The 26,227-nt window shown below is 36.5% G+C and overlaps 1 protein-coding gene across 1 annotated transcript in view; it reads right to left on the reverse strand.

The window, feature by feature from the left end:
* ITGA1 (integrin subunit alpha 1) overlaps positions 1-26,227 on the reverse strand; it is a 69,992-nt gene that overhangs the window by 18,266 nt on the left and 25,499 nt on the right. The window contains exons 2-14 of the mRNA XM_021553853.3: positions 23,125-23,245; positions 20,924-21,036; positions 19,929-20,017; positions 19,725-19,839; positions 18,956-19,083; positions 12,947-13,095; positions 11,135-11,285; positions 9,400-9,565; positions 5,846-5,919; positions 4,751-4,895; positions 3,481-3,623; positions 1,733-1,876; positions 397-651 (exon numbers count right to left, since the gene is read on the reverse strand). Coding sequence (XP_021409528.1) covers positions 397-651; positions 1,733-1,876; positions 3,481-3,623; positions 4,751-4,895; positions 5,846-5,919; positions 9,400-9,565; positions 11,135-11,285; positions 12,947-13,095; positions 18,956-19,083; positions 19,725-19,839; positions 19,929-20,017; positions 20,924-21,036; positions 23,125-23,245 — 1,793 coding nt within the window. The remainder of the gene's footprint in view (positions 1-396; positions 652-1,732; positions 1,877-3,480; positions 3,624-4,750; positions 4,896-5,845; positions 5,920-9,399; positions 9,566-11,134; positions 11,286-12,946; positions 13,096-18,955; positions 19,084-19,724; positions 19,840-19,928; positions 20,018-20,923; positions 21,037-23,124; positions 23,246-26,227) is intronic.

A 26,227-nucleotide genomic window follows, 5' to 3' on the forward strand; every position in this document is an offset into this window, starting at 1 on the left:
CAGTGCACTTTGAAGGGTTTTGTAACAGTCAAGATGCATTTGACAGCAGTGAGATGGGGTTTAGGCTCTTTAACTACGCTAAATTTTCATTACAATATCCCTAAAACAGTTACCATGGTGATGAACGCACTATAAATTTTCAGATTGCAAAATATCTGCTTTTCTGGCTGTTCAGAGCATGTCAGAAGGTTTCTAATAAAAGTGTGTGAGCATATTTTTTAACAATATTAAGACTTGGATTCAGTTAAATCAGTATGAGTTTAAAAGTATAGAGCAATTTAAAAAAGAAGCTGTTACAACTGGTCAAGTCACAGCCTCATTCTATGTTGGGAAGGCAGGATTAAAAACATCATATACATTAGCGCAGCTGGCAACCTGCAGAGTTTTACTTCATACCTGTGAATATTTTTTACTGATTGCTTTGCCACGGCCATGATAAATATAAACAGCTCCCCGATGGTCATCTTCCAAGGGAGAGCCTATCACAATGTCATTGTACCCGTCCAGGTTGAGGTCCTTCACTGCAGCAATGGCAGTCCCGAAGCGCGCACCGCAAGGCTCATTCTTGAGAACTTTGCAGGTATCCTGCTTTAATGGTGAGCAGCATGTTTGCTTTACGGGTTCAAGACTCATCTGATACTCAAATTTTGTCTGTGGAAGAACAGATTTAGAGTTTGTGAATTTCCACCAACATTTCATCAATGCAGGCTTTTAAGAGCTCCTGTCCAGGAGATAAATGGATGAATTAAACAGAACAATTACAAACTATTCCTAGTGGCTATGTGCACTGTATAAACTGTGATTCTACAACTGTAATTCATATGTTCTTTTTGAGCAGCATGTGGCAGTAACATACTTGCTCCCTCTCTTTCTGCCTCTAGATGCTTCTGCATATTTCTCAAATATGAAAGCACAGTTCACATGAAAGCAAAGTATCATACCAATATTTGAATGTTCTTGTAAGTAAACCACTTCTTTCTTTAGGGAGTGCAAAGAGTTTTTCTAAAGGCATTCTCTTAATCTGAGAAGTTAGCCAAGTTTCTAATGAAACACAGATGGCAATACTCTTATTTCAGAACAAAAGATAGCATTTTTTCACACAGACTGAATTTTGTTTCCAGTAGACACATACACTGTGGCCTAACATATATATTCTGATCCAGTGTGTATCATGGACCTAAACCACACAGACACTAGGGCACATAACCAATCATTCCCATGAATTCCATGTCAGAAATAAGCAGTAGCAAGCAGTTACTGCATCTCCTTTATTTGGAGCTGGATAACAGTAAGCACAGGAAAAACAAATTTCAAACCCCACACTACTGGAGGACATAGAATTCTTGTTTTCTCACCAACCCTATTCACCAGCAATTTGTTGCTGGCAACATGCATGTAGAGACTGTAAGAATTCCTTGTCAAAAATATCGAGAGGAGAGGAGAGGAGAGGAGAGGAGAGGAGAGGAGAGGAGAGGAGAGGAGAGGAGAGGAGAGGAGAGGAGAGGAGAGGAGAGGAGAGGAGAGGAGAGGAGAGGAGAGGAGAGGAGAGGAGAGGAGAGGAGAGGAGAGGAGAGGAGAGGAGTTGCATTATAATCTCATTTGTCAATACCATTTTCCCCTATTTTCAACAGGTCATCTTCCCCAGTTCAAATTACTGTATTTCTTTAAAATACGGATAAGAAGGCAAAAAAGAGCATGCTCTATTCCTGATCAATAAAAATCACTGCTTTACCTTGTTCAGACTGTAAACATATACTTTCCCTTGCTCCTCTTTCTCAGTTCCCATATACATAGGAGCTCCAACAAGAAGAAGATCTGTAAATGAGTCCCTGTCAATGTCGACTGTGGTAATAACACCCCCAAAGTATGATCCAATCTGTAGGAAAACACAAAGTATACATCAGAGACAGAGTGAGCAACATAATGCTGCATTTCCTTTCAGAGACCTACTTCTTGCCTGCAACAATAACAAATATTAACCACTAGGCATAACATTTCTTTACTAGCTAGACTTTTTTGGTCTGTTTGTTTTTAATGCTTATTTTCAGTTTTACCATTTGTCTGATTTTTTTTTATTAACAAGTGGGCCATTTAACTTTCAACTCCTCTGAGTTTGAAAGGATAAAAGGGTACTTTCTACCTGTTATGGGGAGTATGACCCCTTAAGACAGCACTGGAATAAGAGTATCTTGGGGAAGCTAGTTTTCTCTACAAAAAACAAGTAAAAAAGCTTGGACAAAACCTCTGAGACAGCTCAGTGCAGACCACCAAAAGTTTCAAGTTATTATTTTCAGAGGAACAAAATCTACAGGAAGAGATAGATACATTCATAGTTCAGGTACAAGCTATAGGATTTATCTGATTATATTCACTTCACAGATAAGCAAGATACCCTGCACTTCTTTTACACTTAAAAGGAGAAGCAGCCTCCTCTACCAAGATACATCTCCTCTCAAAGAGATACTTCATGTAGTCCAAATGTCTCAAACCTTAAAAATCATAGAATCACAGAATGGGTCAGGCTGGAAGGGACCACAGTGGGTCATCTGGTCCAACCTCCTTGCTAAAGTAGTGTCATCTTTAAGCACATGGCACAGCATTGTGTCCAGATGGTTCCTGAATATCTCTAGTGATGGAGACTCAAAATCTCTCTGGACAAACCAGAGAGATTCAGACAAACCATTCCAGTGGTCACCCATGAGGTAAAGAATTTCTTCCTTGTGTTCAGATGGAGCTGTATCTCAGTTCCTGCCCATTGCCTCTTGTCCTATTGCTCAGCACCACTGAGCCTGGCCCCTGCTCTGACCCTCCCTGCTGGCACTGACAGACATAGATGAGGTGCCCTCTCAGCTGTCTCTTCTCAAGTCTGAATAGGCCCAGCCCCCTAATACCTACGTTAGTTCACTGACTCTAAAAAGTGTGTTTGATTGAGTGATTGATTAGCTAAGTTGCAGACATCAGCTATAGATGAAGATTAGGTAACCTGAATTCTCCAGAGAGAAGCTGATATTGCAGCCTGGGGACATGAAAATAGGTAGGTCTTTCAATTCTCATAAGCATAATATTATCTTAATAATACCATCCTTAATTATGCAATTAGGTGGAGATTTTTCCTCCTACAGCAGCTCTCAGTGAGCTGCTACCCAGCATAACAAGCAACTATTCAATATTTCAGTCTATCCCAAAACTCATCAAAACTCTTTCCTGCCAGTGACATGCTCTTCCTTTCAGCAGACAGAAAAAATTGTGCATACAGAGATGGCAGCAACCACTTTGACATTGGTGAAGATTTAACCCTCAAAGACAAAATTCCCAAGTACCTACTATACAGTCCAATTTGCATTGCTAATAATACCAGAGGATCTGCCTAACTTTTCCTTCTGATCTTGCTTACAACTCCCAGTTTCATGTGTTCTCATTTGAAATATTTATTTCTTCTGCTATATTAATTTTGTATGTTAACTGTGAATGCATACTTACTTGCTCTCCATTTAATCTCTGAATCACTTGCACCTCTTTTCCTTCCATCTTATAAATGATAACTTGGCCAGTGTGATTGTATCGTGGCTGTCCTGCTATGTACAGCACACCTCCAGGTGTCACTGCTGAATTCACAGTATATCCTAGGGAGATGAAAGAAATCAAAATGCAATACACACAGAATGCATCAGAAATACTTGCTGTGATTCAGAGCCTTTGTAAGGTTTATTCCACAACCGTTTAGCCCTATTCATGGTAGAGAGCAATAACAGTTAATTAAAAGGCCTTTACAGCCTCAGAATGAGGAGCATCCCTGTGTTATTAAACTTGTTCCCAGGCTGGTGAGCCATGTTCATTATGCCATTCTCACACAGTGTAAGAAATAACTCATGAATAGCTGGCTGAAAAGCTGCTTTCAAAGAACAGTTGTCACTGGCCTGCTGTCAAACTCATGGAGTCTTCAAAAAGTGATCCTGGGGGCATTTTGAACCTACCTCTGTTCGTTTAATATTAACAACAGTTTAACAACTTTGGTGAAGGAAGACTTGAAAAATTTGCAGTGAAATTAAAACTGTGAAAGAGTTGCAAGTATTAAGGGAGTTTACAATCTTAATTTGAAAATGACATTACCATATTGGAGTTGAGAGTTGTAATAAAAGGCAACAGCTGAAGGCATTTGACAATGAAGAAAGTGTACTTAGGGAAAAACATTATAATATTCTAGCATTGATTCTTCATCTTTAGAAGTATGAATTAAATGAGATAACAGAGCAAAGAGAAGCATAAGGTATAAAATGCAAGACCTAGAGCAGAGAGTAACACCACTGAAGCTTTTTGATAGGAAAATACCCTGCCAATATGGAAAACATTATTATAAAAAAAAGATGTTGGTCTTGCCGGTTTTGTCCATTGAGTGACAGAAAACAGGCTAATTTTAAGCAAATATTTGGACTTAATATTGTATAAGAGTTTTTAACTATCAAGGCATAGAAAAACTTCATAATGATACTACAGCAATCTGGGAAATCTTTGAACGGATTATGCACCTCTGTTGGGAAAGTCTAGATATACTTAGGTCTATGTTTGGACTTGTTTTCTAGTTGTAGGAGTTGTTTTTATTTTTTTTAAAAGAACATAAAAATCAGAGAGTAGACTTGCTCCCAGGCTCCTGCAATATAAAATATTCTGTAACATACTCCTTTTGAATGACCTTTGAGAGGCATCTTGTAGCACTTGTTGAAAAGTGTTGCAAGTGGGCTACTTCTCTTACCTAGGTAGGCTGCAAGAGGCTCATTTCTTTCTGAACGCCTGTCACGAAAGGTGTCATTAGTTGGCATTGAAATACCAGTGTCTTTCACCATGAGTACTGTGCCATTCCAGTCATATGCTCCAACTGCTCCGAGCATGATCCAGTCCTTAAGGAGAGTAAAACAAAAAGTCTGTTCCCTATGTGAATCATCTTTTCTGTTTGTGAATCATCTTTAGACATTCATGATTCAGGATGCTTACATCTGGGTAATGCTTCCTGCGTATTTACATAGGTAACTTTGCTTTTCCTATTATGGTACAGGTCCCACAATCATAGGGTCATAGAAAGGCCTGGGTAAAATTGCTCAGTTCCAACCCCCCATTGCAGGGATGCCACTAACTAGACCAGTTTGTTCAAAGCCCAATTCTTTGAACACCTCTAGGGGTGGGGCATCCACAGCTTCTCTGCACAATCTGTTCCAGGGCCTTACATTGCTCAATGTAAAGAATTTCTTCCTAACATCTAATCTAAACCTCTGCTCCTATAGTTTAAAACTGTTCCCTCCTTGTCCTATTGCTAGCTACCCATGTAAAAAGTCATTCTCCCTCCTTTTTATAAGCCCCTTCTAAATACTAGAAGGCTGCTCTAAGGTGTCCCTGGAGCCTTCTCTTCTTCAAGCTAAGTAACCCCATCTCTCTCAGCCTGTCTTCACAGGATAGGTGCATCAGCCCTCTGGTCATCTTTGTGGCCCTGCTCTGGAACTGTCTTTCAAGTTAAAACACTGCCCCTTGTTTTGTCAATAAAGGTTCTAGTTAAAAGTTTTTACTCAGTCTTTCTTAACATATTTTTAGGGTATTTTCCTGATAGAAAGTGCTGTGGGAACACTAAATTTAGAGTTCATGTGAAGTATATATGTACTCTCTCAAACTTTTGGTGTTCATAAGTGTTCTTTACATGCATTTTACAAAAAAGGTAACTGGATCACAGGACACTCCAAAACCTCCAACAGCAAACAGGACTATACAAATAAATCTGAAACACTTATTACAAATTCACAGAACCACCAGCAAAAATCTACTTTGCAAAATAACTTCTACTTTCAAACAGCTTGTTTACCTGAGAATAATGAGCACTGAAACCAGCTTGAGACATCTCCATTTCAAAAGAGGAGGCCTGCTGGTCTGTTGTTGCTATTAAACAGAAAAAAATAAGTTTCAAAAATAGATTTGTTCCAATCTGAAAAAGTAACTGAAGAGTGTTATGAAAACAACCATGTGATTGTAAAGGATAGCATAAATAACTATCATCTATTCAATGACTGTAGTTTACTATAGAGTTTTATAATAAACACAGAAATAAAGACCTGTGTTGAATGCTACTATTAAGTACAGGAATTTCTAATTTAAGATCATGTCTCAGAACTTGTCCAACAAAGTTTCTGGACTAAAACTGACCAGATTTGAACTCAGGCTGATGGTAAGTATGTTTGGAATGTTTGATTAATATGGTTAAGCCATTTTCCACTTGAGCTAAGTGAACAATAAAACACCAGCCATGTAACCCTGGCCTTATATTCAAGCAACTAAAGTTTTGTAGGCAGCTGGAGGAACTTTAAATGAAAAACACTTGATATTTGTATGAACCTTTGCAAAAACAACAAGGAAAATCTCTGCTGTCCAAGATTCATATGCCTCAGCGAAGTGCTTGGGAATGATAACCCTGCCCTGACAATTATATGAAGATCTGATTCTCTTAAATTACTTCGTATAAAAAAGTTATCAGATGATTTTGTACTAGCTTCAATATCTTGTCAAGTAGTCATATGCTAGTTATTAAACTTTGATGGGCTGTTTTTCTTCCAGGTAAACTTGAAAATATCATCATGGAAAAAAAAGTTCTGCCTTTTCCTCTACTTAAAAGAAAGATAAGTAGCCCTTAATAGTCAAGGGCTATTTTGCCACTCTAAGTGGCCAAGTAGGGGAACCATATTCTGCATGTAGATTCTTCCTTGAGAGCAAGATATTCCAGCAGGCAGTAGAGACAAGCTATGAAATCTGCTCTGAAACTCGTCCAGGAAGAATCCACAGTTTGCTACCAGCTGAGAGCTGCAGCAAACCTTCAACTGTGTGAATGAAACTGAGCCATAGCAAGCCATGGTTGCATGAATTTCAGACATCTGGACTATTAAATAATACTGAATTTTTCATACTCAGCAACCAAACCCCAGTGGTTGCTCCGGAGGACATAATGGCTTTTCTAATTGTTGTAATTTACAGCCAGTCCTAGGAAGGAGACATGATCTCAAATACAGTGTTGGACGTACAAACAAAGACTATCATGTTTCACAAGATGTAGCTGCTTTGCTAAGTCTGAACAAGTCATTTTTAGGCATAAAACTCTTAAGCTGCACATCTGCTGATAAACAATATTTTCATGCAGCAAAGGATACTCCTAATGAGCTGAGAAAGACAGAATTCTCACAGCCTGAGGCAGAGGACAAAGCTGGTACTGTTGGTGTGTGCAGCTCAAAATACTACTTAGATAATGGCCCTTAGCCTAACTTTCCATTCAGTTTTAAACTGCCAAGCATCTTACAAAGGATATTTTGTGAAAAAACATTTGTGCCTGCCTATGGGTTGGATAAAACATAAAATTGCTGTTAAAAGCAATGTCCATGCCATGAGACACAGAGGCATATGAAAAAGATTATGTGTAAAAATTCACTGGCTGTCAAGCAGGAGTTTTTGTTGGATTTGATTTTTTAAATCTCTCCCAATTCTTCTTTGAATTTTTTAACGAACCAAAATGAAATTAAGAAATCCAGGAAAAAGAATCAAATGTACTACTACCCTACTAGCAATTTAAAGGAACAATTTAGATTGATAATTTAAACAGATTCAGATATCAAATTTCAACAGCCAAGGTTCTTGTGATGCACAGAAGCTACTATGTACAGAGCTGATTAATCTCCAATTGAACACATCCAATAAACTGGCTTGTCAAAAGCTGCAGGGTACAGAATTAATGCTTGCTTCCACCACCAGACAAATGCATACATGGACACAGTTGTGAATCCAGAATTCAACTGAAAGGTTTTGGGATAGGACAAGAAGCTATGCCTCAAGAATCAGCAGAAATCGATTTAGTCAGTATTATCTAGCTCCAACCCACTGGAGCAGCTTGACCTTGCTATGCTTTGAGAAAAAAATAAAATCCTCTTTTTATTTCTATTCTGATTCTCTTGCATAAAAATTACATGATTTCTGGAACTTAGTTCGAGGAGGAGACATTTCTCATCTCATATTGCAGGAGTCTTATGTAGAAATCTTAGTGCATCTCTGAGTTCCTACAGAAAATCTTCAAACCAAGATGCCTTTTGGCAGTAATGAAGTTAATTAGATTTTCAAAAACTCAGTCATGTTAGGTCTTAAATCCTTCACCTGTTGAAACATTAACTTCTATATTCATTATAGCTAATAGATGCAACTAACATTTCATTCTGACAATGGAGTCAAGTATTTTTCTCACTTTTTTAGAAATGTAAAGGACAAATTGAAGACCAAGTTTTCAACCTCTGTTTGAACAACTATATTCCCTCTAAAAGTACACTTCCTAGTACACAGTGACTTAAGAAAAGAACACCCTATTCAATTAACTTTGAAGTACTCAATGGCTCTAAGTAAGCTAAACTTAGAGCTTAGAGAGATTAGATTCTTCTCAAATTAATTTGTTGCAAAGCTGAGGAAACCAAATAGTCCAGAAGGTAAAAAAGAACATAAATTATATTTTAATAAATTTTTATTGCTGGAAATATTTAGAAATAGCTGAAAACATTAACATTTGACCAAACTAAATAATACACAAAAAAAATCTAAATATGTCTGAGAAATACAATTACAATGTCAAAAAAGGGAAAATACTTTCTCAATTTTGTACATTCAAGTCAATATTTTCTTTTGTTCCAGTTATAAACTACAGTATTCTAGCTACTTGGAAAGTTGAAGTGTTGCAAAAAATAGTCCAAATAGATGGATGTTTTCTTTGTACTACACGAATCCCTTCAGAGTTGGCCAGTATAATTTATAACTAATAAACTCTGTCTCCTGTTACCAGTAGTACTTGAAACAAACAGTTGTTTGGGCAGTGTTGTCTCATTTGGAATGTAAGCAGACATGAGAGAATGACTTTTCTGTGCTACAATCTGAATACTGTCAACCTTCCCAAAGAAAAATCATCTCTTGTTAACTCTATACAGCAAGTCCCTGCTGACTTGTATAGCAAATTAATATGCTGTAATTAATAATTAACCAAAAAGAGACTCAAAACATTTAGGCAGAAAACCAGATGATCACAGGGTAATTGGGGTATGATCTGGTAATATTTTTTACCTAAAACAGGGCAACTTCCTATTTATCACATTCAAACAATTCTGGTTACTTACCCTTTTAGGCTACTGTCTCCACAGGCTCTAACTCCTATGCACGTAGTTGCATCTGTATCTACTATTTGATGTCTATTATGAAATATCTTTATAACCAGCATGGAAGAAATAATTGCATAATAAAATTTACACAGCACAATGCATTTTCAAAGGAAGGTAAAAATAGGTGTTCTTCTATTTGTTTCAGTTGTAATGCAGGCATAAAGGAAAATCTTAAATAATGTCATACCTTCCAGGGCAAATATTCTCTCTCCAAGTGCTTCAACAATGGTTAAAAGAGCTAATTCATCTGAGACATTGAAAAAATGCTTTTCAGTAGGCTTACTGGCAATTGATTTTATTTCCTCTACAAATTTCTCAGTACTTAAATTTCCTCTGCTGTAGCTGCCAAGAATCTAAAGAAAATTAAAAAAAACCAAAGAAACAAAAAAAAGTCAAGCATATATTTCATAACCTGTTTAAAAGGATATCATTGACGTAAGTTGTCAGGGAATGGTGGAAAATCATATCTGACCTTAATTTGTTTTGTTAAAACCTCACTCAAATTGATTTGAAGCCATTCTTTCTCAAGGAGAACAGAACTGTGTGATGGCTCAGTTGTTGTTTTGAAAATACCATTTGACAGGAAACAAAGCAATAGTATTGCTATCCTCAACTGTAGTTTTCACATCTTCACAAAATTGTAATAATTTGTTCTCTGATTTGTTGAAGTAGGCCATAATTTTGGGAAAAACCAACAAAACACTTCCCAACCCAGAGTACAATTACACTGGCTTCTGCATAACCACAAGTTCTTATCGTAACATGCTATACATGCAATTAATGACAAGTGGATTAGGCATAGAATAGTTCTTTATTCTGTGAAGATTTGCCCTACAAATACATATAGGAACAACACTTCCATTCAGTGAACAACTTCAAAATGATACAAGACTTTAGATTTGGTCTGCAGTTTTAACAACACTGCTGTATTCAGGATACCTCAGAAACAAACACCGCACTTCTCTTAATTCCCAGACAAACAGACATTTTTCATATGAAAAATGGCTCATATAGACTAAACTTGATTTGAGAGGGAGACAAAAACCAAATTCCTATGGTGTAGCATCTCAGCCCACTGGAGCAATTCATATTTGGTTCTAAACAGGGATTTTATTGCTAAAATTGTTGCAGTGTCAAATTTTTCTTTAGTTATCTCTAATTTTATGAAGAAAACCACCAAAAATCTGTGTGCTGCTGGACTCAACTTTTGGTTTATATCCTTATTTAAATTAAGTATAACTTGTTTCTTTAAGTTTTATGGTTTCATACCACCTTATTTTACCAAAAAATAAGATCGCAAAACAAAGAAAGATAATAATGGACAGGAAACAACCCAATGTCCCTTCAAAATTAACAGGAGAAAATAGAAGATTTGTGTATAAAATAAACAAATATAGTGGAATATTAATACCAAATCCATAATTAGTGGTTTCATATTTCTTGATACAGGCTAGTCTTTATTCTCATTCAGCTACTGTTTGCTTAGCATGAAAATGACAGCTTTAGAATGCAAGCATACAACAGAGACATAATGAACAAGTATTTTTTGATGGCTTGCATTTGCTTTTTTTTTTTTTTAAATAGGTAATGTTTCCATAGAAGTTGTTTAGAACTGTATTAGTTCCTTTGCTCAGCATTGCTTTTAACAAAAATTATTTGATTTAGAACTGTCCCTCAAACTCTTCCTCCTTTTTCTTCACACAGACACACACTTGTCATCACACAGAAGACAGATAAATTGCTTTTCTTATATGCTATAAAATCAGAAAGCAAATTTCTAATGTTTTTTTTCAGCTTCTTCCATTCTGAAATAATTATATTTCCATAAAGATTCTGTAAAATGAACTTCTAAAACTGAAATTACATTTAGAAAATGAAACATGCTTTTAACATTCTGAATTTTCCCATTAAATTTCACTTACAGCAATAGCAAATCTCTGAATGTTTTCATCTTCACAATCATCAATCACTTCTTGTAATCTATAGTTGTCATGTGATTCCCCATCAGTCACAATAACCATTACTTTTTGCACTCCTCTTCGTGCACCATGAGCCTCAGTAAAAGCTTCTTCCCTAAAGGGACCATAAAGTGTTTTGGAGAAAGGCAGTGTCAGCATTTAGCATATGCATCATATTTGCATAGCCAACCATAAAATACAAGATTTTATATTAACCAGGAAGCAGGAAATGGAGATTAATGTTAACCATGAACAAATACAAGCAGCTTCAATTGGAACTTACATGACAGTTCACAGCCAAAGTTTCACAAGCATTCATTCATCATTCACTCACTTGAGAGCAACAGCAAAAAATACAAATCTGGATAGTGAAAAATTCTTCCCCTCTACAAATAAACTTCTGGGACTTTAAAACAGCTTTTGGCATCTTAAAAAAAGACACAGCCAACACCCTACCTTTCCAAAAACCTATGTAGAAAACTCTCACCTACTTCCACCCTACAGTAGCACTTCAAGTGGTCAAACTGTTTACTCAGCTACCAGCACATCTCTGCACACCCATGTTAATTAACACTGGGTGTTGGGGACGTGGCAGAAATAGGTTGCAGGTAAATGGAGGAATATTGGGGCACCCATTTGAATTCTACAGTTGCAGATGGACAAAAAGGCTCTGAGGTTTTGGTCAGCTGTTCTGGACCTAACAAGGCAAGGCTGGATTAGGACTCTGAAGGAGAAGGAAGGAAACAGGGCTTCCTCTTTTCAGAAAAATACCACAGAATCCCAGGACTGGCCACATGAGTAAAAGCTGAAGTTTACCACTGAAAATGGCCAAGGGGGGATGACTGTGAGAACAGAGGAAGCTTTTGATGATAGTTTCTGTATATACAAGCCTGCTGTAGTTTGTGGTATACAGGGGCTTTCTGAACTAGATGTGGTTTCTGAATATTTGGCAACTCTCAACTGGCTCCACTTTCATGAACTTGTTTAGACTCCTCAAGCTTCTACTTGTATCTCAGGAAAACCTTAATATATAAGAATTCAATTGTACACCACATCAACAAAATTTTGGTCAGATAATCAAATTGTTCTTCAGAAGGATGCTGTGTGTTTCATTAAATGGTTGTTTGCAAAGAGTGAATACAATCTTTTGCAGAATAAAACACGCTTTTGTGATGGAAGAAACAAACCCAGAAAAGAAAAGAGCTACTAGGACAACATTGTACATTTTGAAATTTTCTGAGAGATTTTACATTTACTGTCTGTTCTATGAAAGTCAGATTTCATTTTTCTTATAAAAGAAACATTTCTAAATATTGCTATTGCTACAACAGGTCTTTAATCTCCCAGTGACTGAGAAACTTCAAAGACTTAGAATATAAAATTTTTAGGCCTTCTGTCAAGTGTGGGCCCAAACATTGTAATATTCAACTTCAGAATGAAAACTAATTAACATTAAATTTTTTTTTCTTTTTTTGCTTTTCCTCTGAAAAACTTGATTTTCTTCATCCTGCTACATATACAGTTCCTACCTGCTCTATGTGGACATCAGATAATGTCAGCCCCTTGCTCCGTATCTATTATATTTTCCTAATTCCTCCACTCAGGTGACAGCTGCCTTTCATACTCAATTGCTCTAGGTGCTGGATAGAGTATGCTTATCCATCATAAATATTGCTTGCTTAGCTAAAATGAAGTCAGACACTAGCATGCCATGTTTTTAACACATAGAATCAGAATCACCACCCTGCCCTGTTAGCTTCTCCCTTGTGTGCGTACCTGGCCGTGTCTATTCCCAAGGCTGTCATGGTTTGCGTGCCGCCCCGCTGGCGTATTCTCGAGGCTGCAGCCATCACATCTTCTGTTGTTGAGTATGTATTCAGGTAAAATTCATGGACTACAGTCTGTCCATACTGAACAATTCCAACCTGAAACACAGAGTTCATGTTTGAAAAGAACTGCCCTTAAAGAAAATATCCCTGACTCTTGTAGTAGGGTAAATGTCTGTTTGTACTTACAGCCAGGGGAAGAATTGAACTCTTTGCATTTCCCTCAGGATGAAACACCTATATGAGTTTGAGCAAGCCTAGATATATGATAGTCTCATGAAACATTTTGAAGTTTCTAAATTGCTTTTATTAGAAACTGAAATAAAGTCAAAATCTGTCTCAAGTCCTTGGTCTTCCTGGCTTGAATCTGGACGGGAGCTCTGCTCTCCTCTAAGCCAAGCAGACCAATGCCCCAGCCATAAGTCCCAACTCTTCAAAAATGTTTTCCTTATGGCATACAAAGTCATGGCTCACTGAAAACTCTCTTCATTACACTCAAATATAATATTCATACACCCCATACTTTATTTTCCCTAAATTCAGCCTAGAAACAGGAAGACCCAATTATTCTTGTCTTGATGAAGACAGCAGGGTCATCCATTACATGCATGTTCTCCCAGAAGGAGGTAAGTTGAAGTATCACCAGAGGGTAAAACATGAAGGAAATGGAAGCTTTGGTATGAGGGAGGGTAATGCAAAGTCCGTAGATGACCTTAGCAGAGCAAGTCTTTGTCTGGAAGATCAAAACATGGGATTGTGCAATAATCACAAAATGCTTGAGGAAACCTGCTGCAAAACCAAGAGTGGAATAAAAAGACGAGCAATATTCTTAAATATTAATTTATTTCTCCCATTCATCTCTGTCAGTTTTAATATTTTGTCAGGTTCCTGACAGCTTTTACTGGGAAGAAGGCACACAATGTTCCATTAGCATATTTCAATTTTACGTTGCACATGGCAATTTATAGGTGTTATTTAGGATAATGCAGCATTGCGTGGCATTTATATCTCACTCATCTATTATTAAAAGCACTCTAGCATAAAGTTATTGGAGATGGGATGTTTTTGCCATCGTATTACTTTAGAAGTGGCTTAGTATGTACTTTACAATTGCTTTACAGGGTTTTTTTTAGGTATTTTCATAGCCCTTCAGATCCTGCTCAACATTTGTTTACTTGTAGCAGAAGAGTTAGAATTGGATAAATATTTCACAGTAAATATCAATAACATGATCATGAAATTATAGTTATAAATGATTATGGGACTATAATTATATTGGCATGTGATAGCAAAACCTCTGCCACTGAATGTCCGTATCTTTTTGAAAACACAGTCATATCTGTAATAACTAATGTAGGCTCAAACTTATAACAAGTTTCTGTCTTTCAGATATTTGTCTCTGAAAAAGACCTCTGATAGAAGAGGTATGCCCTCTTCTATCTGCAGCAGAGAGAATGCAGAGGCTGCAATATTCCTGTAAGCAGCAGGCTATGGACCCTGTTCAGTGTTTACAGAACTGGCCAGGGCACACTGTCTCATCACTCAGAACACTCATGTGGCACTGAATAAATTACAACCTGAAGATGAAATTTTTAACCTGTTCCCTCCAAGGCAACTATTTTGTGGCATGCATCTGAAATGACACACCACATTATCTGAATAGGATGCTGTTAGTCTTTTAAAAGGACTGCTGTGAACTGGTAATGAACAAGAGATTTGCATCATGATTGATTTTCTGGAGGAGGAGTATATGGCTTAAAAATTCCAGTGTCATGCACCAATTGTAGCCAGAGACTATAGTATGCTGGGAAGCTGTTTGGTGTGGATTCATGTCTCCTTCTGTGCAGCTTTTGAGGTACCAATAATGAAATCATCTATTGACTGCTGCCAGTGTGAAAAGCATCTGCCAGTCTTTCATGGTTCTAGAGACCCATGTTGGTGTTGTCATTCTCCTAAAAAAAGATTACAGGCTGACATTGAGTTGTATAATTTCCTGTTTGAAAGGAAATGTCCATGATCACAGCAAGTACACATTTTGAGCATTTCCTTCTCAGGAAGTGAATGGGAAGAACATCTGAGTCTGAAAACAGCACTGTGCAGCTTAGCTTGTAAATCAGGAAGGAAGGGGGGCATGTGGTTATCTTATAGGATACAATTGTCATGTGCGACCCTTCCTAAGCACTAGCTTCAAAAATACTGGTCATTATATTCAACATAGTCCATGATATCAAAGAGGAACCATTCCTTAATAAAAGGTAACAAAAAGTCCCTGAGAAAATGCTACTAGGCTCCATGTTCCAGCCTCCTACAGGATCACAAGATGATCACCTTGCAAAATTAATATTTATAGTTATATTCTATTAGACAGCAATGAAGGTTTGAACTTTTGTAGCCTTTTCATCTTACGAAAAACTGAAAGTGACACATCTACATGATGCAAATGTGCCTTTATGGAACTTTAGCAAGCCCCTAAGTATGATGCTTACAGGCATAATATGTTCTGATTTCCTTGTTTAATATATATCTGGAAAATGCAATAGTGCTACACAGAAGGACATAATTCTGCTGTACTCCAGAGAACCTATTATTTTTCCCAGCATTACTGACCATAATCTATTGAACATTCCTGTAATTCTTAAGTTTATGTTCCCTTCCCTAGCATTCCATGGCTTTTACATTACACAAGGGAATAATTCTTTAATTGTCCCCAGTTCCTGTGAAAAATGTTGTACAAGAGAACAGGCAAGTGATGGACTGTTCTACTTCGGAACAAAGCAGTTCTCAGGGCTATGATTTATTGTTGTCCTATAAATGAATACAGACCCTTATTTGGAAAGCGCATTCTGGCTTTACCAATAAATTATCAAGCTAATCAATTTGGAAAAAAACAACAACTAAAATAACAAAATGAAAGGAAAACCATTTGGTACATGAAATCATATGTGAGATTTTTCAGCATTGGGATGTGGAGAGAAATCAGGAATTTTTTTGGATGTTCTGATACTTAATGTAAAAGAAAAGCAGAGATGCCTTGGGAAGCACTAATGGACAATATATTTTTTCATAAGGAGATCTTTTTAAAGGCATCTGAATGAAAAAATTTTAATTCTACCACATTTTGTTTACTTCAAGACACAAGTTACTTGTAAACTCTTGCAAATACCTTTCTTTAATCTTTGTAGTATCTCTTAAATACACTTCTGTTCTTCTGAAGACAAAACTAATCATAAGATATGACATGGCATGACTTATCAGTGTACTGATACAGTCCCTTTGGAGATGCAGTAAGGTACAGGCCAAACATCTATAACTGCCTAGGTCATATAATAATGTAAAAATAGAAACGGTCTAAAGATTTCTGAAGGCCTTTCCAGCATAGCTTTGAAGTTTTGAAGCTATGCTGGAAGAAGAATTGAACTTATTCAAGTATTCTGCTTTCTTTTTTGAGAGAAATCCACAGAAAGTTACTCATATGCAAATGATTAAAAAACCTACCCCTCCATAGCAAAAAGATAATTATCTTCAAAACAGTTAAAAATTAGGCAAAAAAAGGCCAAGAGAAATATCTTGATTTTGTTTCTACTTCTACTATTTCTACGTAATTCCTCCTTCTTTTTCTATTTTTCTATCATCACTTTCCATTTGTTTTTTTAATCCCAAAACTCAAGATATGCAGCTTAATCATCAGTATGGTGCTGCATATCTGGAGAAGAGAAAGAGGAAGGGAAGGAAAAAAATGCCATAAACTTTGACTTTCTGCATCTGAAACTTCAGGCTTCATTTTTAAATCTGCCAAACATGGGACACTGAGCAATTTCTCTCGACTTGCTACTAGTCTTGCTACTAGTCTAATGACCATTGTTCATGAAAGAGGTAAGTGGGAAAAAAAATTTCAAAAGCCTCTAATCAAAACACAGTTTTGAACAAGTCACACCCAATCTGCTAAGGAGTTATTCTGTAATCACCTCATTCCTTTCCTGTGCAAAACAACCGTAAGTCAGTGAAAGTCCACTGATTTCTACATAAGCAGTAATAAAAATTTAAATTGGAAAAGTCAATTTAAACAGAAAAAAAGTAAATTATTGTTCCAATGCTTCTCTTCTGGACTCTCAGAGGAGAGGGGATAAAAAAGCCTGCTCTGCTGTTTCTCCTGTTTCCTATTGTATAGTCACTTGAACATTTTTTCTGAGAAAGCAGACAGAGTGGGTGGGTGACAGAATATAAATTCATTACTAACTTCAGCTGCAGTAGGGCTCCTAAGCAAGGGGCTCAGAGGAGAGGAGAGATGAGATGGAGAAGGAGGAAGGTAAAAGGGATTGAGAAAATTCCACTGAGCTTTTGTTGTCCATTTCCAGTTTTTCAGCCTCTCTCCTCCTTATACCATTCTTATCTCCCTTTCAAATGTTTCTGCTCTGTAGCAGCCAGATGCCAAAGCTGACGTCCTCAAGTGAGTATGTGTACGTGTGAGAAGAAGGATGCCAAACTGTGGGCACAAGGGATTTTGTAGGTGGAGATGGGAAACTGCTGGAGTGCAGGCCAGAAAGGGACCTATTGTGCACCAGCTAAGCCACACAGATGAGGCAGTATTCCAAAACTGAACATAACAGAGGTGTGGCATTGTAAAAATTTAGGAGTTGCTGGGTGAGGAAGAGCAGTGAGGGTGCAGTGGAGTTGATTGCCCTGAGTACCACTCCCATGAAGACCTTTGGGCAGAAAACAGTGATGATTTCCATGCAGCCAATGCTCTATACTGGGAAGTTCAGATTTAAGTAGTTCAAAATGATACATGTTCAAGTAATCATCTATTTAAAGGAACAGAAACAATTTTTTTCCTTTCTGCTGAATTTGACAAAGTATTTTTCCTTTTTCCTCACAATATCTGAAGAAGAGTGTGTTTAAAGTAACAGGATATGATTGCGAAGTTGACAGTCTGTAAGTTATTTTATCAACCAGGGTTCAGTACAGACAACAGAGGGCCTGGGTGGTAACTGAAAAACCCTAATTAACATGGAAAATGATGCATAACTCTCTGCAGACAGAGATATCCTTTACATCTTCTCACAGTCTCCTTTATGAAGGCAGGAGCTGAATGTTAGGAGCTAATCCACAATTGCAAAACTGCCTGTAGCATATAATTAATTACAGGAGGCCCTGGAAAACCCTTGATTTTGGGAGGTGGAAAATAGAGAAAGGAAAGGAAGAAACAGTTTCTTCTGTTGCTGTTAATAAAGGTTTTTGTGTTAATATGTATCCCAGACTCAACTGTTTTTCCCTTCCCAGAGTTCTTTTAGAACTGATATTTACATAATCTGTTAAACAGCGTGTGGGACATATGCCAGATCCTCAGGGGGTAATTGGTCATAGCTCCATTAATTCTGATGGAACCACATTGATTTACTGCAGCTGGGAATTTGGCCCTCTCCACTTATTATATAAATGCAGCTTCTGCCATTAATGACATGCAGCTAAACAGCCACTTGCTAATTAGGATCTCAAGGTTTAAAAGCTGCATGCCCAATGTTCCACAGTACTAGGAACACTGCTCCAAAAAAGCTTACAATCAAAGGCTGTCCAAACCACGCATGTGTACTTCAGAAGAGCAGAAATGACCTTTGTGCAATGAAGTACAAAGGAAGACAAGAAGGGGCTGTGGAGAGGAAGGAAGTGGGAAAGGACAGTGTTCAAGCAGCCTCACTTAATGCACTTTACTTTTGTCTCTAGGTTAGAAAGTTTGTTTCTCCAGACTGCCTGAGCAGTGGGGGGAGGGATAGTCTTCCTGACATTGCTGCTTGATGACTGAGTACTGACTTAGTTGTGGTTTCAGCTATTTTGCTTTAGTATCCTGCTGCACCAAGTTCTTAGAATTGAAGAGGTCCATAGATGACACTATTATACCATTTCCTGTAAATTATTTTTTCTTCTTAAATTAAAAAAAAACGTAAAATATCTACCATGTTACCTGTGTTTGCTGAGGACCTATATCCATGTTTCTCAGGAGGCTGTTCAGAAAGTCTGTGACACTCTCCCATGGATAAATGCTGTTGGACCCATCAAGTACTATGACAATGTCCAGCTGGGTTTTACACTCTGCAACACAAATTGTCACATAAGAATTGACAGTAATAACAAGGATCAGACTTCTCTCACAGCTCCACCTGCTTCTGTCATCAGTAACAAATGTATATCATTCTGCAGTGTGGCTGAACTGACATGCTTGATGCCAACTATCATTGTTCAACTTTTGCATTGTATTTCACACGGCTTGTGTTCCCTTTATCAAGAAGGAGTTTTTTTGTAAGCAGAAATTTAAGAATGGAAGAAGATCACATAACTGGAGTATCCCCCTACTTTTGCCAATGTCAGTCTATTCTAGGACCAGGTCTTTAAGATTTGTATGTATATTACTAAACTGGGCTTGTATTAGGTCTCCGTATGCCGTCATTATTTAAAAGGAGTCTTTTGGCCATAAGTTAATAACATAAGCAACTATTTTTAGCAATTGTGTTTGGATGTTACATAGCACTGTAATGATTGTTTATACTGAGATAAATTCCAAAAGTAGGAAGAATTTAGGTTATATACAGACAAAGAAAACATTTACTTAACTTGGTAATGCTGGTAGCTAAGTTAGGCAGTTCATTTTTTTCAGTATGCCTATGTGTATACATTTGTCTTGTTTGGCACTCTTTATTTTTGGACACACGGGAAAATTCCTGCAGCATGCATACCTTGCACAGACGGAGCAATGGCCCCAACAGTTTCAAAAGTGGAGCTGACATTAGAACAAACTCCAGTTGTGTAATGCAAACGTCCACATTTATAAGCATAAAGTGGTCCACATGCCTTTAAAAAATAAAAAAGGGTGAAATGTTTTTGTTATGATATCCGAGAAAAAAACAGACTTTCAAAATTAGCAAAAAGTCCTTTCTTACCAGAAACCCTCCTTTTGGGTTAGTCACTAAGGTTGTTCCAAGAGTCATGTTTTCTTTTACTTCCACGACATTAGGAACTGAAGTAGAAGCTATAAATAGATTAAAATGTTAAGTATTTGGGAACATGAAAACAAAATGTTAAATTATATATCCCCTAGTATGGAGCTTCCAGCTTCTAAAATAAAACCCAGACTGACACTGGTTTCATCAAATATTTTAGCACCCTTCCCCCTCATTCTTCAACTGCAACAATCAAGAAAAATTTCTGAGACTGGCTTTTATCCCAGAAAATTTGTCTGGGTTGCTGTCTCAAATAGTTTTGTTGAACCGCAAGAAGAGAAAAAAAAGTAAAAATAACAGCACAAAGAAAACAAGATACTACTATGCACAAAGTGTTGTTGATTAGGGAAAAAAAATTAATTTTTTTACCTTGTCTTGCTATGACTGACTTAATAGCTTTTCTATTTGTTACTATTATGTTGCATTACTGACATTTAGGTTTTCAAGGAATAAAAGGAGATAAAAAATATCACAGCAGGTATATTTAGTGATGTTCATATTCAACAGGAATTTCCTTCTAGTCTACATCAAGTATCTCTTGACTTGACCAAAAAAATTATTAAAGTTTACCTTTGGCATATTAAGATGCATCAGCCTAGTTACATTTTCATCAAAAGATTACTGATGGCATTATGAAGGCTCTTGGCTTCAGAAAGCTTTGGAAAAGGCAATCCATGAAATAACAGTCTAAGACCTTCCTGGCTCAATGGCCAGGACTGCCAACCACAGTCAATTAAAGTCAGTCATAATAAAGTTTTGATAACACAACCACATCCCCATTCTAAAAGTATTAGCATGTTTCCTACAGGATAGTGAGAAGCCTTAAAATATAATTATTTGTAATGTTACAAACACAACTTCCTTCACATTTAGCTCTGAAGCCCCAACAAATTTTCACTAGAAAAGCTGTGACACAGCTTTATTTCCTTTCGTACCTGGTAAATTCAGTTTTATGCAGGGTGATGGGCTGTCCCTTCCTACAGGGCATTTGTAGACATCGCCTGTTCTTTTCTCAGGTTGGCCAACTAGTGGTGAACCAATAAGTACCCTGCAAATTAAATAAATTACCTGAAATATCTTCTTTCTATCAAGGGACTAAGGTGAGCAAATAAAACTTGCAAAGAGAGGACAGCTGCAACAAGCTCCACGCTACCAGTATAGGATTGAGAAAAAGAAAGTATCTATTATACCAGTCCAGATGCAAGAGAAATAATGAGATGAAAAGGAAATGTGCCTATATACCAAATTACAGAATAGAATAACACTTAAAAAACTCCAGGGGAAAATCAAAGCAATATAGGTGGGCAGACAACAAGTCTTAGAAGTAATACAGAAGGAAAAATATGCTTTGTTTAATATTGGTCATTACAAGAGCTTAGATGAAAACCTATTTTCCATGCTCAGGGACCAAATGCTAAAGGAGACATTACAAGCACTCAGAGTAAGAATTTTGTCTTAAAATAATGTGGAGTAGCACTGTAAAAGACATGTTCTTCCCTGTCATTAATAAAAAAAAGGTTATTAAAACAATTTTAAACTTATAAAATGCAGAGAAGCTGCGTGTACATGACATCCCCTGGGAGGTGATCAATAGGCATCAAGTTCATGCCCCTGTGCTGTTCCTTTCTCAGAAAGAAAGAGCCCCATGAAGAGTGGTCTGAAAGGCTATTTTATTTTGTCTTTTTGTATGAGGGAATACCCAAGTTATTGAGAAACAGATGCAGTCAGGTTCAGAGACCATTTGATGCTGGAAAGATCTATTGGTGCCCTATAGGTAGCATTAAAGCAGTAGAAAAATTCTCAAGGATCTTTTGTATATTTTTAACTATCAACTTACATATTTTCTGCTTTAAATACTGATGTGTTGAAAGCTTGACAAATTACAGGAGCTCTGAAGTTCAATTTCAGAGATGTCCAGATGTAGCACAATAGTTTATATCACTACTGGTAGATCCACCATTTCCAGATCATATTATTGCTTGCTTTTGAAAGGTCTCAGGACTGCTTACAACAATACAGCTTACTTTGCAAATTCCCAGCTCCTAAAACAGATTCCATTTCCTGAAGGTCTAAATTAGCTCAAAGAAGGTCATTATTCTTATTCTCTCACGACCCTCATACAAATGTGTATTTAAACATCCTACAATTGCAGCAGTCCAGAACTAGCACATTCAAAGGCAGTCTCTGTGTTGCAGTGGTGGTCGGACTCTCAGAGCCTGGCAGACCCAGCACATGCAGTGGTGATTGCTCACCACAGAACAGTCTGGCCTGTCTGTCACAGACTCCTGCTGCCTGTCATTGCTGCATGCTGCAGGAGTCCCTGGCTTACCAAGAATTGTCAAAAGGGCTCTGGGAAAACCAGAGCCAGCTGCAAAGAACGATAAAGATCTCTTTCCCAAACCTTTTACCATACAATTGTTATTTCAGTCCTCCAGCCCAGTCATCAGCCTCTGGGATTTAACAAGGGAAAAGCATAGGCAGGTGTTTATCAAATGACCAAGAAGCAATGACATGGGTGAGCATACCAAATTACAGCCTCTACTTAGAACAACAGGAAGGAAAAAAGAGGTTAAGATAAAGGCTCCAGGTCCTCAGTGCAAACATATTACCAGTTACAAGACATACTTAGCCCTCCAAAAGGGAAGGCAGAGGGAGTACTGTACTAATTAATATTTTGACAGGTAAATCTGAATTAAACATATTTAAAAAATTCAACCAACAGAATTAAAAAATTCAGTGTAGATAACCCCTGACAGAAAACTTTAGAAAAAAAAAAACAAACCCTTAATGCAGAAGTAATTTCATTGTAAATACATTAACAAGAGAAAAAGGTAAAGATTTCATTTGATAAATGGAAAAAACAGACCGCAAAACACAGTACTTTCTCAGTTCCATCAATGAGGGAATTTACCCATTTTGTAAAGTCATTTGTGTCTTCGAGGACATAATTGGAGGCATGCATGTGGATCTCTTTCTCTCCCAATCTTTCCAGATTTCCTAAGGGCTTGTGCATAGGTTTAAGAAATATACCTGACAGAATATGACTTTAACTTGAAAATAAAAGCACAGCACCTGAGTCACTGAATACCTGATAATTTGGAGTGTTCAGTTAAAAAAAAAAAGAAAAAGAGCTTACCATTTCCCTTCCTCATTTTCATACTGTTGGACTGTGTACCCGAACATATCTTCCAGAGGCCCACTAAAGGTCAGTGCATTTTTCACATCAACATTGGAAGTGCAAACAAGGTGAAAGAGAGCTTTAAAAAAATAGTATTTAAAAAAAAATTAGTATGTAGAGTATAAATAAACCCAAATACTTCTAAGAAACCAACATTCAATTATGACTTAATGAAAGGTACAAGACGTTGAAAGTGGCATTTGTGGCACACATATCACAGCTTGTAAGAGATTTAAACCATACTTCCTCATACATAGATACATAACTAAATTCATAGTTGTTAGCAACTGGACTTCTGTACTCCAAACATATTTTTCAAACTCACATCACTCATTTTAAAATCAATTCCAATGACAGTAAGTAAAACTTCTAAGAATAAATAACTATTTAGTTATTTATTTAGTTTAGTTTAGTTATTATTTTAGCTCCATTCACTTCTAAAGCAAGAATTTAATACAAGTGTTCCCTCATTCAAGTAATTAGTTATAAAGGTTACTTAAATTGAGAAATAACTATTTTTTACCTGAAAATTTTTGAACAAAAAGCAAATTGGAAAAGAATAAGGAAAAGCTTTCAGATGTATTTAATTTTAATCTATATTAGAGAAAAAAAGTATATAGTTTTTTTTTAATTCCTGTAAACTATTCATATGTGGAAAAGAATAAAATAAATTTTCTACGCAATCTTTTGCTGATCTCCATAGTATCTATATGTGATTATTTGCGGAACTCTGATAATTGTGCATTTAGGAAAAGTTGCTATACGATGGTGATCTTGGACTGTGAAGAGATCAATGAAAAGAGCAAATGCTTCTTCCGACTGATTTCCCATACCCTAAAGTTCAGTAATCATCACCACGGAAAATACTACAGAAGTTTGACTGTATATCAAGTTTCAGAAAAACTTGAGATACAGGGTAAAAATCCAGCTTGAAGTGATATCTATAACTGCAAGGTCCATTAAGAAGCATAAACCACTATTTATATTAAAATATAATTATTAATAATTTATATTCTTATAAATAATTTTATATATAAATAATATATAACACTATATATATATACAGATAATGCTATTTATCTTTTGTTTATTTACTATTTCTTATAGTGATCTATTCCATCTTTGTTGTGTAAATCAGTTTCAAAAGTAACCAGTAACTCTGCTGCTGCAGAGCTGTATATTTAATTCACAAAAGCAAAAAATTAGGGGAATTTGTAGAATGTTTAGGCTGCTTAAAAGCACAAATATACATAAATTTTATTTCATTTCAAAGAAGCATTTCATGATCATTTGCTGACACAACAGTTACATAAAAATACCCAAATACCCAATACTTGCTGCATGTCAAAACATCTAAATAATGTCCAGTTACTGAAACACATCTGTGTTATTCACCATTGAGTTGACAAAATTCTCATGGAAGGCTTGTTACTATAATTAAGCTCCCAAGTGGTCAATGCTAATCTGTCTCTCTCAGCATCTTATTTCCTGCTTAATGCAGTAAAATTATCACAGAAGACAATTTGTCATTTAGTAAGTATTTCCAGTTTCAATGGACAGCAAAAAAAGGAAAAGTAATTCGTGTTATTTTAGTTTTTCTTCCTCCAGTCAGAATCAGGAAATATAAAGAAGTGAAAGAAAGTAAAACAGAGATTAGTTCTTCAGAAAATATTCACTGCAAGTGATAAGAAAAAGTTAATCATTGTCAGACTGATGGGAAATAATTAGTTGGAAAATAATTTTGTCTCCCTTAAACATTTATGCTTAAAGAAATTCTGCTATGCCTGTTCATGTACAATAGGCATTTTCCTCCCCTATTCTCAGTCATTCAAGTATAATTAAAATGAACAAAGCCAATTTTTAGGAATTCAGTCAAGCTGTCACTAGTTCATGTCTTCTTTTGTTAATTTTAAGTAAAAACTGAAATTTACTACTAAAAGAGTAACAACAGTTGTTAGTATTACTTTCAAACCAAATAAGAGATTGCAATTGTGTCATTTACATTTACAATCTACCTGCTACACAATGAGACAGTACTAATGAGTCACCTGCTAAAGTAACTGTTCATTATTTAGTTCAAGAAAAATTTAGAAACAAAATATACCCATGTCAGCTTCTCTCTTCATGATCTCCAGAGGGTCTGTTCACTTTAGTCTCTGAACAAGGAGAGAACATCCCTCTAGAGGTCTTTAGAGGCATGCTCTTCCCCTTTCCCATCTTATGATGATGTTCAACATGTATCATGATATGAAATACCAACGGCCACAAATTCCAGCCCATTTGCTTTCTCCTGTTCGCTTCACCATTATATCCTCCACCATCATTTTATCATCTAATGATAGAGGAGGAGTTTCATCACACTGATGTAGTATTGACAACTATAGATTTTTATTATGTAGTTATTAGAGAAAATGGTCTTGAAGTTTCCTGAATTAGTTATGTAACTTTTACAAATCTCTTAATTTTAATGCATGTGTTTATAATCCTCATAGTTACAACAGCTGAAAATATGAAACACTAGTAAGTAGACAAATAAAAAATGCAGCTATTTACTACCAACCACCCAAATCCTCATTCTTCTGAATGAGGTTAAATTAGAATCAACAATAATAATGCTTTCCTCTAAAAAAAATGAAGTTAGACAAAACAAAAGAAGCTAGAGGGGCCAGACTAGTCAGAAATGAAACTGAGGTGGTGACTACACAGAGCAGAACAAACCTGTAGACTTTGCTGGCAAAGAACATTTTGGAGGCTAAATGTAATGAGCTTAATAGGGATCTGAATAACTCAATGGAAGACAAAACCACTGCAGTTTACAACCCACACGGAATGCACATCTGGTTCAGGAAATTTCTAGTTAGAGATACTTGAAAACTGGAAGAGGAGTGTTACACATGATAACTTGCATACATGATTCTGGACAAAACATGATCTTGATTGGATCCAGTATGGCTGTGCTCTTACTCTTTCATCTTCCCTTTCTGTATTAGCCGGAAGTCAGATGCTTTGAAGCTTGAGTTCATGCACAAACAGTTTGGCATATTTAAATATGCAAATATAC

The sequence above is a fragment of the Lonchura striata genome, chromosome Z (assembly GCF_046129695.1).
Source record: "Lonchura striata isolate bLonStr1 chromosome Z, bLonStr1.mat, whole genome shotgun sequence".
In the NCBI taxonomy this organism is placed as follows: domain Eukaryota; kingdom Metazoa; phylum Chordata; class Aves; order Passeriformes; family Estrildidae; genus Lonchura; species Lonchura striata.